The 17,954-nt window shown below is 32.2% G+C and overlaps 1 protein-coding gene across 2 annotated transcripts in view; it reads left to right on the top strand.

Annotated features, from left to right (window-relative positions):
• Nucleotides 1-1,906: 1,906 nt before the first annotated feature.
• The window catches only part of LOC106460234 (ubiquitin-protein ligase E3B-like), a 45,699-nt gene continuing 29,651 nt past the window's right edge, over nt 1,907-17,954 (top strand). For both annotated transcript variants that reach the window (XM_022386901.1, XM_022386902.1), the window contains exons 1-6: nt 1,907-2,047; nt 4,280-4,415; nt 7,352-7,463; nt 12,186-12,250; nt 14,552-14,608; nt 16,765-16,869. In XM_022386901.1, the coding sequence (XP_022242609.1) occupies nt 4,302-4,415; nt 7,352-7,463; nt 12,186-12,250; nt 14,552-14,608; nt 16,765-16,869 (453 nt within the window). In that variant the 5' untranslated portion in view covers nt 1,907-2,047; nt 4,280-4,301. The remainder of the gene's footprint in view (nt 2,048-4,279; nt 4,416-7,351; nt 7,464-12,185; nt 12,251-14,551; nt 14,609-16,764; nt 16,870-17,954) is intronic.

A 17,954-nucleotide genomic window follows, 5' to 3' on the forward strand; every position in this document is an offset into this window, starting at 1 on the left:
TATATTTAAAAAGGATTGTAGAAAGGTATGGTATACTTACACACTATATAAGCATACCATATGTTTTTACCTCCTTATATTAACATAGGAGTTTTTAATGTTATTTGTGCAAGTAGGTGCACTGTCCACAAAACACGATGGTCAAGAAAGTCGTTTAGTTACTTTTGCTCTAGCTACCTATCATTTTGTGTCATTCACCTAGAATAATATATTTTCTTACGTCTGCAAGGCCATCTGTGGAATGTAAAGTTCCCATGTGAAGAGTGCATGAATTGCCTGGATGCGAAGTTAGGCCTGCTTCAAATAGCTTCATAGTATACGACCAATAAATCCCTGCACACTACATGACTATTACTACACCAGAGGTTGAGCTTCCAGTGACAATATGGAGGGTAGTCATTATAGCATCAAAAATATTTGGTGAATGGATAGTTTAGTGTACTGTTTTATTTGTATATTAGGATTGTTCAAGAAACTTCACAATCCAGGCAGGGGCAATGTTGTAAGCTGTATTTTTAATGTTATAATTTAGTTGTTTGCTGGAGAGAACTGCTAATGATGATGATGTAATAATCGAGAAGTTTCATATAATGTCTAAAAGCGTGATTACATTATTTATAAATATGAGTAATTAAGTGAGCTTATGAATTCACTTCAGAAACTTTGTTAGCAATTTGGGGCTATAAGTGAATTTATCGAGTCTATTCAGTTACTCGAACGATTAGCGAGGAAATTCTACAAGTAAGTTTATTTGTGAGTGGCGTAACCATTAGTCTCGGAATTTCTGTTGAAGTATTGTTGTGCACTTAAGCTTAAAAATATTAGTGGAAGCAGCCTGTAACAAATATTAAGGAAGATATGAAATTATTTTTTTTATTGTTACGTGTTCGTATTGTTTTTACCTGAAAACCCAAAATAACCCGACCAGCGACAGGACATGTTACAACATTTTTAGTGCAAAGCTGCACGCTGGGCTATTTGCGCTTTGTCCATCACGAGAAACCGAACTCCAGATTTTAGTAAGTCTGTAAATTTACAGCTGACCCACGAGGAGTTAAGCACTCGACTCATAATCGGCGGGCCGCAGGTTTGAATCCCATCACTAGACATGCTCGACCTTTCAGCCATGTGAATTTTATAACATGACGGTCAATCCCATTATTCATTGGTGATAAATTAGTCCAAGGGTTGGCGGTGTTGACTAGCTGCCTTCCATCTAGTCTATCATTTCAAAATTAGCGTCAGCTAGCGCAGATAGCTTTGGAGTAGCTTTTCTCGAAATTCAACAAACAAACACACTTTAAGGAGGAATAGAAAACTTGGAGTAACGTTTGAAGCGTTATCTGGTAAGTAAATATTACAGTAAGTGAAACAACATTTTATATTTTTAGATGAATACTTAAACATATGAAAACTGCGCATTGTTGAAGTTTAGCAGCTGATTACATACCTATCTTTAATTATTACACTGAACATTACATTTAGTTATAATTTTAATAGACTTGAATGTAAATGTTTTGTTTCAAAAACCTTTTAATTTTTTATTTATTTGTTGTAAAGATACACAGATTTGATTTGATTATAAAATCTAGATTTATTGTTATAATGTGAAATCACAAGTTATGTTCTGCCAACTGTCTTGTGCCAGATATTGTACAGAAAAAACAGCGTTGTGTTCAAAGTGTAAAATATTTCAAACTGTCAAAATAACAGTCTTTTATGCCACTCTATGTAATAAAACATTTGATTCATAATTAAAGCTTCTATCACAATCGTCTTAGTTACAGTATTTGAACAGTGTTTCAGATCATTATTATATTATTTTTGTCATAAGAGTGTTAGTGTGCCACCTATTGAAAAAGATATATATATTCTTCATTGTAAACAAAACACAAAAAATTAAAAGGGTACCTAGGTTCACGTTATCCATGTAATCATAATTAATTTCTATTGGTGATATTGTTAGTCAACTGAACATGAAATTACGAACAGTATACACAGATAAAAAATTAGAAATATAGTACTACTCTGCTTGTATCCGATGTTGGTAAGTAAACTGTAAAGACTCAAACAGAAGTTCCTGCAAATTGCAATTGTTTTTGTTCCAATTTCTAGGGCTAAGCCTACTTTTTTGTAAAGTTATGATTTTGTAAGGCCGGAGCCGTATTATTGTTATTAATTATTAATAAGTAATAGTAACAATCAATAATAATTATAATTTGGTAAAATTAGACCAAAGTAATATTACTGCTGCTGTTCAACTAACAAGTAACACTAACAGTATATTGTGGAGTTGCAAACCATTAACCAATAATAACCAAAAGTAAGTAAAGTTTGGAGACGGTTTGAAATTGAATGGGTAATGAAGAAAACAAGTTTAGCATAATAACAAATGTAAGACATTTCGACAAGGTTTTGTCATCATCAACAAAACTTTGTTGAAACGTTATGTACTTGTTACTATGTTAATATTTTAATAAAGTTTTCTTCATTACCCATTCAACTTAAAAAGTTCAACTTCAAAGCAGATTTCTTTGTCATCATATTCAAACTTTTAATAAGTGCTTCATTTTTTACATATCACTGTTACTGCCAATGATAGTTGTGACTTGAAGTAAAATATGATGCATTGTAATACAAGTTGCCATGCACTTTTGATCAAAAGTGTCTTGCATTAAAAGTTGTGATCACGTGGGAAATTATTTTATTTTTTTAAATTAGCTTTTAGATTTTATTTTTTAAATTAAAGTAAGTTCAAGGTATTGCATTTTGGCTATTGTAATAAATGTTTATAAGCATATTGATTACAAATCAAAAAAGGATATTATTTCTATACTGGTTACTGGTTAGGTCTGACTTTGTACAGTTCTGGCCTCCTTATTTTAATATTTAAGAAAGGATATTGACTTATTGGAAGATGTTCAGAGGAGGGCTACAAGGATAATTCCTGGGGCAATAGGGTTATCTTATAGGGATAGATTCTCTTATTTTATTAAGAAAAGGATATCAAGAAGTGATCTTACTCAAGTTTACTAAATTATCTAGTGAATTGATTATATATAGGACCTAAGATTAAGATTTGTGAAAGATAGGCTAGGCACAAGTTAAGATGGTTTTATTTTTCTAACACTAACAGAGTGATTTATTTATTGAATGTGTTTCTGTCAGTCATAGTCTGTCAAGAGAGTAAGAGGTAAATTGGTGTAATTTCAGGATGTAACTTGTGAATCTCAGAGACCGAGAAGAAGAAGTAGAATTTGAAGTTTATTGTTTTTCTGAGAACGACTGGTTGGCCCAGTCAAAACGTAGAGATGATTTTAAATCTGATAATTTCATTTATTTTTTATTTTATTAATTTTCTGTAATACATCATGCACTTGTGCATTAAATTGGTTATCTACTTAACCACATGTATTTGTTTCTTAACATTTTGTTGCACTTCCTAGAATATTGAATTCTTGGGCAGTAGGCAAAAAGTCACAGTCTTGTAAATCATGTTGAAGCATATCTAACTAAATATATGGAGTATTTTGCACATGCTCTTTAATCCTTGAACTTAATTAATGAATGGTAGAGCCCATATAGCCATGGTTACACCTTGGACACATAATTTTATAATGATTTTTGGAACACACTCTTTAAATTTAAAGTAGTTACTTGAATGAAATATTGTCTTAAAAACAATTCTTACAGTTTGAAACAGTTTTAATATTTTGCTTCAATTATAAAGTATGTATTCCTATATGTGGCAAAATACAATAAACTGTTTAGTTGTAGTACATTTGATAATTTTAATGGTGTATTAAGTCTCTAAATATTTCTCAACAGTATTGTCAGTAAAATATAGAGAGAAACTATTTTTTGTAAGAGTTTCTTTATATTAACCATCTCTTCATGAAACCCGGAAAGATATATATTGTAAGCCTTGATGATGACAAAACCTTGTCGAAACGTTGAACATTTGCTGTTATGTTAATCTTATATTAAAGTTTTCTTCATTACCCATTCAAGCCATCTCCAAGCATTAATACTATGTATACATATTTGCAGTGTCTCATAAGCTAATTCCCATTGTAATATTGAGGAAATTAACATTGCTTTTCTTGTTGTTTCACAGATTTTTTTATAAATAATGGTACTTGAGCATCAATGGGGATGATCTGCATTGAATGTCTTTTTTACTTTAATGATTTTGAAACAGATGTGGGGAACACATCCTGTAAACATGTATAGATTCAAACCTTGTCATATGCACTGGTATTCTCCTTTTTCTTTTCAGTAACCAGATGTCATGAAGTAAAATGTTTTCCCAAGGTAAGCCAAGTTCAAAGAATCAGTTTCTAGAGCAAACTAAAGCTGCTAGAGAAGAAAGGGCCCTGGAAAGGAAGCGAGAAAAAGCTGCTTCTGTGATTCAGGTTGGTAACTGTGAAAATTAGCTAATGGATAATATATAACAAAAAAATTGGTTTTAATATTTCTCATTCATATTCTAATTACTTTAACTTTCTTTTAGCCAAAACATTATGCATGGGTACATAGAGAAACTCTCGATGATTAAATGTAGTAACCAAGCTAATATGAATATTATTAGAATAAGCACCTGTTTAAATATTTTATCTTTTGTAATAGATAGCTTAGTTTAGCTTTAGATTATGTATTTAGATAAATTCAGAAGTGTTACCTTTTGCACCACTAAGAGCCATTATGTCATGCACAACTACAATGGAATTCCTGCACATGCTACAAGTCTTAAACAAACTCCCACCCCTACATGTGTCTATATGTATTGCACCAGCCTATAATGCTACAGCTCTCCACCAATAAAAGTGACATAACCTGGTATGCTCAGTAATCCATACTTGTGTTCAGGTATGATATTTCCTATGCCTTCTGAGCTTCCTGTCTCTTTGATTGACTACTTTTCTTTTTGCACCTTTTACAAAAAGAAAAACAAAACAGACAGCACCAAATGTAGTACTGCCTTTCCATCTGACTTATGATTTCTTTCTTTAATTATAGTAGCACATTGCATCGTCTTTTAGTGGGAACCAATTCCAGATAATTGTGTCCAGTGACAGTGGTCAACACATACTCTATATTATTATTTCCTGTGCATATCCCCCTGTTTTTCTAGTGGAACACGAGAGAACCTGTACTTACCTAGTCTTAAGCCACTGGGGTTGTCGATATGGAGAATTTTCTTCTGTGAGTGGAGCCTCCCCACCTGGTAAAAAAAAATAGTTAGGTCCACTCTTTGTTTGAGATGTAAAGCCTGGGTATGTAGTACAGAACACTCTTAAACAGTTCCTGGTGGATATGTCCAGCTGGATGGGATTTGGATTTGCCTTGGGATGCAGGTTAGAGTTCCTCCTCTCTCCATCTGTTGTTATTGTATCTATTTCATGAGACTCTAACCACACTACACATTCTAACATTCCACTGGATTTTCCTGATATTCTTTGCTCTACCACCTCAGTTTGCCCCTGAAGAAAAAAAGGTCCATCTTTCAAAAGCACTCGGGTTATACAAAAAAAAATGGGCATTGAGTACTCCCAGCTTGAGAAAGGGTGTGGTTCCCTACTGAGTGCTGCTCTGCTAGGAAACCCCTGATCTTGTAGAAGTCTCATCCTATGGGCTTTCTCTTTTTTGCCACTATTTCAGAAAGGAGCTCATCTTTATAATTGATCAGCACCAGCCCCTCCACCATCTTCTATGTGGGATTCTATCTCTTAGTGGTATAGAGAGATAAATAACATTTCTGAAGTTAATATTTTCCTTCCATGAAAATGTATTTTAGACATCTCTCTTGCACCATCTCCCTGTCTCTGATATATTTATCTTGCTAAGGATGAACTAATAATGATCATGTGCTGGTGTTTATGGGGATTACTGCACATAGAAGTTGTGTCACCCATTGATTGGTGAAGAGCTACAGCATTAAGATGATTACATCATAGGTTGGCTTAATACACGTAGACACATTTAGGGGTGAGAGTTTGTTCAAGGCTTGTGGATTGACCAGGTATTTACACAGCAGCTGCATGTGAAGTAATATGTCTTAGAAGTGCATAGAGGAAAATATCTTTTCAGGTAAGGAAAATGTTAACTTTTTGTCATTTAATGTTTTATGACACTGAGTGTCTCTGCTTATTGGTTTCTTTGGACATAAGTTGTCATTTATGATTTTTAAGAATATGATGTAGTATTGGGTTGGACAACATTCGTGATTTTAAATATTTCATGTTTTGGTGTCTAGATTTCTTCATGAAATTTGAAACACTTTTACTATCAGGACAATGGGATTTTATGTAGTTAATTTTTTTTATTAATTTCTGCCAGTGACAATAACTAAATGTTTCATATTTTTGGTTGTAAGTACTGCTGTAAGAACATGGAAATATAAATCAACTATAAATATATTTGCCTCATTTGTGTTACTGATCAACCACCGAAACAAACACAAACAAATAACTTTTTTTTATTGATTCATAAAATTAGTCAAGGAAACTAACTGATTGCAGGATTTATGTTGTTATTCACCAAACACCAAGGTTTCCTGACCTTGGGTAAGGCCACTATGAACTTGTTCAGTTTGATTTTAAAAATAAAAATAAACCATTAGCTAATAATCCACAAATAAACAACATTTGCCATTTTCTCCAACCTGAATCAGTTATCAGTCACGTAATATTAATCAGATACCTGCAGGCTGCACTGTAACTTGTTAATGGAGAGGATGTCATACATTTTCATGCACCAGCTGTTAAGACTTTTTAACGAGTTTATTGATAACATCATGAACAAACGAGAAGGAGTTACACAAAAGCATGATTTATCTGGATACTGTGTATGTGAAAAATAGAAAATCAAAATGGGAAGCAGAACATGAAAGTAAAGACCATAATATTTAGATAAGGAGATTATCAGGAAATGGACAGACAGGTAGCTTGGATCTGAAGAAAAAGAAGTGTACGACAGAGCTTTACTATTGTAAATGATGTAGAAAAGCTAAATGGAACAATTATATTCTGAAGGGATCTAAAACTAGATTTATACCTAAACATCAACAGGTTAATGATTATACTAAATTAAATCTGACTGGCTTGGCTGTTAAAATAAAAAATGTTGGCTAATAATTTCCACCTAAAATTAGCAAAATTTCTAAGAAATTGTTTTTATAACACGAACCCTGAATCATGATCTCATACCAAAGTACATGAAACAGGAAGGTTACTATTTATTGATCAACCGAAAACTGTAGGGTGAACATAATTTACTGGGTTTTTTTTTTCTGTTTAAAATATATATGTATATTAGATTGCATGTGCTGACATTTGGTTTATTAACACAGGCACATGTACGTGGTTTTGTTGCCAGGCAGAAGCTGAAAAATGAGTTGAGGAAAAGTTTTGATGCAGTTTTTCAGAAGATTGAAGAAGATGAACAACCACAGTTAGTCCCTGGTAACTGTTCTTTACCTTTGTTACAGAACTTTTATCCCTAACAGTAATTAATTGATAGACATACTATAATAAATATAGTATTATCTTGCAGATGGCTGAACTTGAAACTTTGTAAATTGGATTCTACCAAGATAATTATAATTCTGGGATTGTAATTTTATTAATATGTATTTAATATTGTATATAATATCAGCACAGAAGGTGATTATGCTTTGAAAAATCATAATGCCAATATTTTGATTACTTGGATTGTTGGAGTAATTAAAATGAATAATAATTGGAAATACTAATTTCGGTTAATTGGTTATTTTTGTGTTACTAATCAATTTCATTGGAATTCTAATAAACCGATTATTTTATGTGACACTGATCAAGGCAATCAATTATATAAATTAATCCAATTAATTACTCAGTTCTGATTGTTACTAATTTTTCTTGGAGATATGTGAAGTCTTATATAACTTCCCCACATACTATTATGTACTACCAAACAAAAAATACGAGTATCACAGTTTAGTAATACTAAATATATTTCCACTTTTAATTATTTCAGTTTTGTTCAGCTCTGGGTAGGCATGGCCTGGTGATTAAGGGGTTGCCTCATGATTTGAGGGTCTTGGATTTAATTCCTGCTGCCACCAATTTGCTTGCCTTTTCAGCCACAGGGGCATTATATTTGCTTTTGAGTTATGGCAAAACTATTAAATCTATATGACATCATTCTTAATTTTGAACTACCAAACTGCCAGATAAAGGGTAGGCAACTAGGTGACGGCAACAACTGCCAAGTTTTGAGCTACTTTAGTGTTGAATATAGTTTAAAATTACTGTTTTATTTTTTGTACAATGTATTATGTTTCCAATTTATAATTGCACACCTGCATTCTTTAATGCTGAATAAGGTGTAAAATCAGTTTTTACATTGTGTTACATTGTAATTTATATATGTTTAACTCTGTTCTTTAGTGGTAGATAAACTGTAATTCTGATACAGTACATTACCTCCTCTCACATAAATAGCTATTCTCATTCATTGCTGCTCTCTATATATGCAAAAAATTTTTGTGCATTCCACAAGTCTTGAAGCTCTCGCCCATCTGGAATTGACTGATTCCAATGCATCTCACATGCACACCATCATGTGACAAACCCTCCACCAATAAGAGTGCAACATACTCTCTTGATGCATGTGACTCCCTCTATATAATTATACTGAACTAACACTTCTAATTTGGCAGTACTCATATTGTAACATTTAGTTTGTGCTCTCTTCAAGTGTTTTATTGTTTTTTTCCTTCATCCCTGACCCATGGGTTTGGAGTGTGTTTTGATTGGCCTATTATTCCTTGTCCCCTTCTTCCCATCATCATTTCCTGGTGTCTTTATTCCAGTCATGCCCCTTTTCTTTTCCCTACATATTAACCCTGTAGTCCGTTGGAGGTACTTCATCTGTCAAGCACTGGGACTACACCTCATACGTTCATCTTCCATTATCTGCTTTGGGTAGCTGTTTCTTCCCTGTCAGGGTACCGTCATTCACTTGTTGCCACCCTTCATTCTTTTGTGTGACTGGGTAAGTTACCTTTTAGTATTTATACCTCTTATTTTTCAAGGGCATGTCCCTCTTTTTCTTTATGAATCTCGCTATGTGGTGAGTGGTGCCTGTCCAGATTTACTTAAACTAGTCAAAGCCACACTGTAAGGCCATGATGACTTTACAATTATAATTCCATGGTCACTAAAGGCACACTGCTGAGATGGTGTGCTACACAAGATCACTTATAGGTTTATCCTCACAATATTTTTGCTTCATTAGTTCACCCATTCTGGACCGTACTCACCTATGGATTACATGAGTAAAGCAGAAGGGTATAGATGCCCATTCCTGCCATGCCTTGTATTGAATAAATCAGTATGGTCTGCTTTACAAAATAGGGTTTTGTGGTCACCCGTTGCACTGTTTCAGGTGTTTTCATTTCAACAGACTCTCCACTGCGCTTTCTCCCCCCTTCTAGTTAAGCTTAGGAGCCCTTATCTCTTTCCAGTTCTAAGCCACTGAGGTGGTGGACCATGGAGGCATCCACCTGAATGAAATAATGAGAAACAATATATAAACTAAACCATTCAGTTGAGATTAGGGCAGTGGTGTTTTGCTGGTGTAGATGACAAGTTGTCCTCCATTTTATATATCTTGAGATTGAGCCATCAAAATTGCAGTTCAATCCTTTGATTGGGATACCTCATCCTACCCCCAGTGGCTGGGTTTTGAATTTAGAGCTGAACCAATCAACATAAGGCCTCACACATGTATTTTAGATGTCTCTATTCACTCACTCAGTTATCCTCTTGTTACTCCATCTATGTTGTAGGTCACGGTGGAGGTACTTGCAGAATAATACGGTTCTTCCTCTTCTGCTATCCCTCGATGTTCTTGTTATTCTGAGGATGTTACTGTGCTTAGGATGGTTCCTGTCATTTTGATTTTGAGGGAGATGGTTTACATTACACAGACATCTTTTTGATGCTGGATGTCGGGTTCCCAGATTGATCGATCAATTTCTCACATTGCTATCATTTGTCCTATTCATAGGTTGGGGGGTAAGAGATTCCCTCCGGTCTCATAAACTTGAGGTGGAGACGGTATGATCCTCCTTCCTACACCCACCTGATGGCTGGGTTTTGTATTGTAGTTGACTTGCTGATGGTATGATCCTCTTTCCTACCCCCACATAGATGTTGGTTCCTCTTGGCTGGGTTTTCGATTGTAGTTGACTTACCAATGCTTTGATCCTCATCTTACTCCCACGTGGATGTTGGTTTCTATCAGCCTGGGTTTTCTATGTAGTTGACTTGCCATGTATGGTCTGTCATGCCCTAGCCACTTTACACCTGGAAGCACATTCTTTTACTCTCACCCGCATTTATATATTATGGGATTGAGATTCATGTATCATGTGGTTCAGATCCCTATCCAACCATAGTTCTCTCCCTATTTCCACCCATATCTGCAACACCTTTTTCCACACTGGGCAAAGAGCATACCTGGTACAGAAATAGTGCAGCCTCCCACATATGATCTTCAACTTCGTCACATACCTCCTCATCAGGAGTGCCATTTGGCTGCTTTCAAAGGATGTTTCTTTCTTTCCCACACACTGGTCCTCCATCTGTTCAATGTGGGATTCTAGCTACTGTATCAGAAGTTATAACTTTCCTGTACTAAAAATGTATTTCTGATAGAAACTTACCTCTTCTCAAACTTTCAACCCTTCCTCCCCACTGAAAACCAGTGCTTCCATTTTCTGCCAGAACTTGAAGTGACATTTTGGTAAAATTGAATAGAGGGAGTCACGTGTCAAGAGTGTATGTCACACTCTTATTGGTGAAGGTTTGTCACATGATGGTTTGCATCTGAGATGCATTGGAATCAGTCAATTCCAGATAGGTGGGAGCTTCAAGGCTTGTGGAATGTGCAAAAAATGTTTTCGTGTTGAGTGCAACACTGAACGAGAATAGCTATTTATATGAGCGAAGGTAAATATCTATCGGAAATACATTTTAAGTATAGGAAAATCATAACATTCACTTTTTCTACATTGTGTATGTGTTATGTTCGTAACACCACACCACACACCTCTTAGTTTCCTGAATATTAATCGAAAGACTGCTAATTTTGTGAATGTATACAAGATACATTGAAAGTTAGAAGTATTAAATCTATAAAGACTTTAAATGAGTACAAAGAAGTCACGTGTTGAGAGAATTAAGCAACATAGTGCTCTTCTGATATTGTCAAACAAATTTGTATATACAGTTAATGAACTTTATTACCCATAAAAAAACCTTGCAAATAAAGTATTTTAAAAACACACAGCTAGTTTTGGCTATAGACCTATATCAGATTTCTGTTCATATTTAAAACAATTAATATTCAAACCTTTCAGATGATAAATATTTCTTTTTGGTTATGTTTGAAATAACTACTTCATCTAGTAAGCTCTGATATATATATATATATATATATATATATATATATTTTTTTTACATGATTAAAAATAGGTAACTTAAACCTAAATTATTATACCTAAAGAGGTTTACCATATCTAGCAAAGAGTAGTTTGAAAATGTTTTTAAAAATCCCCAAACAAGCTGAAAATAGGAAGTTTAGTCTCATGAATATCAGTGAGAATAATCAATTAACAGTTGAATGTATATGATTAATGAGCCAAACAATTAATAGATTAACAGATTCCACTAATCACCCAGTTCTAGTAATAGTACTTATGATTCAGTATGATGCATCATTTCTACATCAGAAGAAATGGCTTGACAGTCCCTTATCTGAAGGTACACAAGAGTGGTTCCTATTTCAAAAGTTAATCACAGTGACAGGATTACACTGTAGAATGTGACTGTAATTGATCCCCACCTATACTACAAACCTTTATATATGATTTAGTGCTTATAAAACAGCATGAACTATTGTAGATATTACAGTCAGCTTTCATTCATTATGTTAAGTAAATTGTTGAATAAAACAACTAAGTTGCCAATCTACCTACAAAAATCAATGCATAATCTCTATCCAAATCTACATTGTTTGACTTTATGATTTTGAATGGAATCATGTGTTATTATACACCTTGTATCATAGCACTGTAAATGGTATTACAGCCATTTTTATTAGCTGTTCTTATAACTATTGTTTCTCTCTTCCTGAAGCTCTGGAAATGAATGAAGTCATTCAAGGATTTATGTTTGTCTTACATCAATCTGATGACAAGGAAGTAAGTTGATGTTTGTATACTGTTTACAAAAATAAAAAGAACAAATTGTACTATGGTATTATCATTTACTAGAGAAGAAAAAAAACCTCATTAAAAGATTACTGAGAAATAACAAGCTGTGGCATCTTAGTAATAGTTTGTAATTAGAGCTATAGAATTTTTAGTGCTTTTATACACTTATACAGTCACCAGTGTCATATACTATGTTGCCTTAACATATGTACATACGTTTGTATGTTAGTTGGTAGTATAGTACTTAGTTGTCAGCATGAGACTATGTATAAATCACACATGGAAATGCCCAGTGATATGAACATATCAGCTAAGTATGTTTGTAACTGGATATACTAATTTAACAAGTCTTTGATGTAGTTTCATGTTTTGTTTTTTGCCATTATTAAAACCTAAAAAATTTTAATAAAAAATAAAATATTTTACAAAATACATTTTAAAGTTTGAAATAGCTTCTTTCAATAGATTTAGTACTAATTGTATAATTGTACAAAAAACACTTCAGGAATTGGCAAAAACATATCATTGGCCTAGGTCAAACTAAATAATAATAATAATATTCATAATCAAGATTAATTGATATTTAATAGAATAATAATTATACTTTGTTTTTAGTAAATTATAAGTTTTATTTATGGGTGTTAGTTGAATGTAATAAACAACAATAATATTCAACAAATTAGGATTTGAGTCATTGGAATATTTTTACATCACCCATTTCAAACAGATATGATTTAATGTGAAAACATTTTCAGGAACTAAAAGAACATGTAAAGAAACTAAAGAGTTCCAGCTTTTTGATTTGCACATAAATCTTCTAAAGTACCCATTGCATCCAGTTTTTTTTTTCCCATAAAACCATAAATTGCTTTTCACACCACTTTATTTACTCTACATTGGTGTAAACAGTTTATAATATGCTCTATCCTTAGTATTTATACTCTGCCTGTAGCTACTTTGAAAGCTGAGCTTCATAGTAGTTGTTCAGAACATATGCTGTGACATCTTAAAAATGTTGCAGTGTAAACCTGTAATAATAATATCAAGGAAATCAATACAGAAACGAGACTTGGCTAATTAAATGCTCAACTGATATTAGCTTCTTAGTAAATAAGAACCTATGCTTTGCAATAGGCAGAAAAATTCTAAGTGATATGTATTTGTGTGTTCTATGACAAGTCTCCTTAGAGGTGTACAAAAATGTAAATTTACACATTTTTAAAATTAAATCGGAAAATTGTTACAAAATGACAAAATATCAATTCTTGAAAGACTTTTGAGTTTAAAAAATTGTGGAAATTTAGTTAGAATTATTATTTTTAATTAAATTGTGAAATTTGATATGCAGTTATGGTTTCACCATCTGTGGTTTGGAAAGGATTAATTAATTAATGCAAATATTGTTTAAGTGTCCAAAAATGATATACGGATAAATGTGATGCATTCTTATTGGTGGAGGGTTGTCGCATGATGATTTGCATGCAAAACACAATGGAATCAGTCAATTACACATGGGTGGGAGCTTCAAGGCTTGTGGCATGCACAAAAGATTTTTGTATATAAAGAGCAGTACTGAATGAGAATAGCTATATATGTGAGAGGAGGTAAGTATGTATTGGAAATACGTTTTCAGTATAGGAAAATAATAACTTTTGTGTATTCTGTACTACTATTTTGCTGTTATAAGTGCACTTCTTCCTACTTTCTGGGCTTTCATTCATGTACTTGTTGGTTCTCTACTTCATACTTTGTTTCAGAGGCAAATTTTATATGTTATATTCTACTGTTACTGAATCTTCTGTGCAGTGTTTTTGCTTAATGTTTTAAGATAGAACATCTATGCCAAGGCACATCCTCTGCTCCAACTTTCTCAAAATTGCTTTTGTTTACAATTAAAATTTATTTAATTTATGGCTAAATATCAAATTCTAAAGTGATATTTAAAATTTTTCACTTAATTATAAATAATTCTAAAATGGATAATAGCATTTTGGCATTTAAATAGTTTACCAGAATGACAGATTTATTGGTCAGTTCCTTTTACATGTAACAGGTTTATGTATGTGTGGATATATATATATATAGTTAAAAAATTTTCATTTTAATTTGAAACTTTTATTGATTGATTATACCAAGAAACTTCATTTTCAGATGAAGAAGAGCATGTCTGTTAACTTAAGAAACATAAAACTCGTTGTTCATATAATACACATGTGTATAGAATGTGCCCAGTCTTTTATATTCATTTCACTTCAGTATGCCATTTTCTTATTTCCTCTTTTGTGGCAGAGATTTGAAAGGCTTTGTCGTTACATCATCACCAGCATGGACTCAAATTCTCTCAAAGTAAGATCTTATATAATTTTTTCTGTCAAACAATATATTAATATGTAGTCTTGGAAAATATGTTAATATTTTTTAATTAAGATACCAGCTTTGACATAGAATACTTAATGGCAGTTGAGAAATTTAATGAAGTGGGAAATAGTAACTCTGTACAAAATTTACTGTCTTCAAGTGGATATTTCACAGCCATATGTATACACAACTTTTTTAAGACTATGATTTAAATACTGTTCACAAACTTATTATTTCCTATCATTAGGTATTCCCGGGAAACTTTGTTTGCCTGAAGAGTATGTTATGCATAACATTTGTTTATTTAAGGAGGTTTAGTTTTGATTGATGATTTGTTTGTGTGTGTGTTTTGTCGTAGCATAGGCACAATGGTCTATCTGCTGTGTCCAACGAGGGGAATCAAACCCCTGATTTTAATGTTGTAAGTTCAAAGGCTTACTGCTGTCCCATTAGGAGACATTTGACGAATTATATCGGTATTTATGTCATTAGAATTATTGTTTAAATCGTTATACATGATGCAAAAAACTTTTAGTAGCTCAGTCTAATCAAATTTAAACATTAAGTATAAGTAGACCCTTGTCATTTTCCATTTAAAAAGATAAAAAATCTACTGGTATTTAGAATATCTGAATTGATTTGTTAAAGCAAAAATACTTTTATGTCAGTGAGAATCTATTTATTGTTGTATCTTTCAATGTCTTTTAAAATAATTAAAAAAATTCAACTTTTTTTTTTCCCTTTTTGTAACTACAAAGATTGTCAATACTAATAATAATAATAATAAAAAATATGACATCTTTGTATTTCAATACAAGAGCCTCCCAATGGCTCAGTGGTAAGTATGAAGGCTTATAATGCTAAAAAACAGAAAAAAGAAAGAAATGGTGCCAAGCCCATTAAAATGGCTGAGAAAGCCACTAGGGGGACATTCTGAGTTTCCAATTGGTTATTCATGTCATATGTAGAAATAATGTATATAAGGGAGCATATCCAAAAATGGAAAGAGGTGGGTGGGATGTCACTGTGTTTGATTTATTACATGAACAATATCTTAGCAAATTGAAAAGATAAGAGGCTCTTATTTTGTATTTTAGCTTATCAATATCGGTAATTTTAGTTTCTAATTTGTACAAAACTATAGACTCAGTATTTTGACTTCACAAACATCTAATTTGAACCAGTGCTGCATTCAACATACCACATGACACACAAAAATTGATGTTTATCTGTGTTTTTTAATATTTTATTTAAATTAAGAAATTGAGTAATATATAATACTAAAATTTGAATTATAATCTACAGTTTGATGCCAAAGTTATTTACATAAATTCATGAAATACTAGTTCTAAAATTTTGAATACAAGTCAACAAATGAGATGACATGGCCTTTCACCCATGATCTCTCTCTCTCAAGGGTTAATTTTAGCTAAAATTGTGTTATTTATCAAGCTCATGTGTGTGTTTATATTCATACATTTATAATTTAAAGAATTTGTTATTAAGCTTACAATCACCCAGAGATAATTATTAAAAATTACATGTGCGTGTGTGTGTGTGTTTATATATATATATATATATATATCCACACACATATATATTCATGCTTAACCTAAAAGCACATCCATATACTAATGAAAGATAAAAAAAGTATGATTAAAAATGGCTATGAAGCAAAGTAAAAAGGTTATTTGTTTGGGGCATGATATAAAATGTTTTAGGATATTCCTCTTCCATGTCACTTGGCACTTTTAGTTCACTCATTCTTAGGCAGTTGAGCATTAGGGGTTGGAAAAATAGAATGTTTGATAAATTTAAAAAGTGTTCAGTCACTTCTTTAGTTTTTTTCCACTTGCTTTTAAAATATTGTTTTGATAATCTTATATAAGGGTAGTTATGTATCCTTCAAACAATGAAAAATATAATAAAATGTGACAAGATTTCTGTTCCAAACACTGAAAAAGATTAATCAGTCTCTTTGTTTTGTTGCTTTGATATTCCAAAATTATTAAAAGAATGAAAAACTTAATGCTTATAACAACACTGAAAAGATTACTCAAGTAAGATTAATCTCTTAATAAAGGAACAGAGAATAAGTTAGTAAATCTGATATTACAAGTATTGATTTTGTTTTTGTTTGCCAGTACTGCTACGTAGCAATAGCTTTGAATAAGGATTATGCTGTCCAGTGGATACAACAGTTGAAGAAAGTCTTGTGGCAATGTTGTATTTTTCTTAACCATTTAAAGGTAGGTATATTAATATCTACAAACTAAGATTTCAATAGAAATTTGTTAACAAACCAGCTCTTATGGTGTAATCCACATTCAGATTTATGTTATAATGTCATTTTTTCAAAAAACTACATAACATTTCAATAGAAATTTGTTAACAAACCAGCTCTTATAGTGTAATCCACACTCAGATTTATGTTATAATGTCATTTTTTCAAAAAAATACACTTTTTGTAATTTACACAAAAATGCACTTGTATTTTGTAAATAAAATATTGTATGATAATAGGAAAGGTTTTAAAGAAAGTATTTTAAGTACGAATGTCAATAAATAGACATTTTTATCATCACAAAAGACATCTTTAGCAATTTTCTGTATTTCTAAAAGGTGAGACCCCTTACTTTGGTCATTATACAAAACATTTTAACAAAACATCAAACAGAAAATTAAATTGTTATTATAGTATTTAATTCCTTAATTTGCTTCTAATTTTTGTAATAAACTATTTGAAGATGATGGGTCAGTAAGTTAATACAGTGGTGGGAGTTTTCTGTCTTATTTTTTTATTTTTATTAACAGTGAAAAATGATTGAAAGATGTTTGATGTGTGTTGGGGGATCTTAAACCATATTTGTTTTTATTTTGATAATTGCATTGCTACTTGTTAGCCTACAAAGGCCTCTACTCAAAATTTTGCTCCACTGAAATCTTAATATTTTTAAATCATAGAGTTAATAGACATCTGTTTGATAAAGATATGCTATTCTCTTCTTTGGTTTCCTAACTATATCTACATCGAGCAGTTAGACTAGATACATTTGTGTTTGTAATTTTGCTGAAGTAACAATGGGGGGATTTTCTGTAGTTCTTGAATCATAGAGATGATACACACACCCAGCATTGGCAGTGGTGTAAAGATGAGATGTACTAAATAGGCAGTATGGAGAGTTGGTACAAAAAAACTAATAGTGTGCAATTGCTGTCTGAACTGTGTAACCAATGGCAAGGGAAAGAATTTTCTAATCATCATTTTAAGATGAACAGCACATTGAAATTATTCACAGCACAACTAAATTAAAATAATCAAACATTTTCAGGT

This window comes from Limulus polyphemus, unplaced genomic scaffold (assembly GCF_000517525.1).
Source record: "Limulus polyphemus unplaced genomic scaffold, Limulus_polyphemus-2.1.2 Scaffold732, whole genome shotgun sequence".
In the NCBI taxonomy this organism is placed as follows: Eukaryota; Metazoa; Arthropoda; class Merostomata; order Xiphosura; family Limulidae; genus Limulus; species Limulus polyphemus.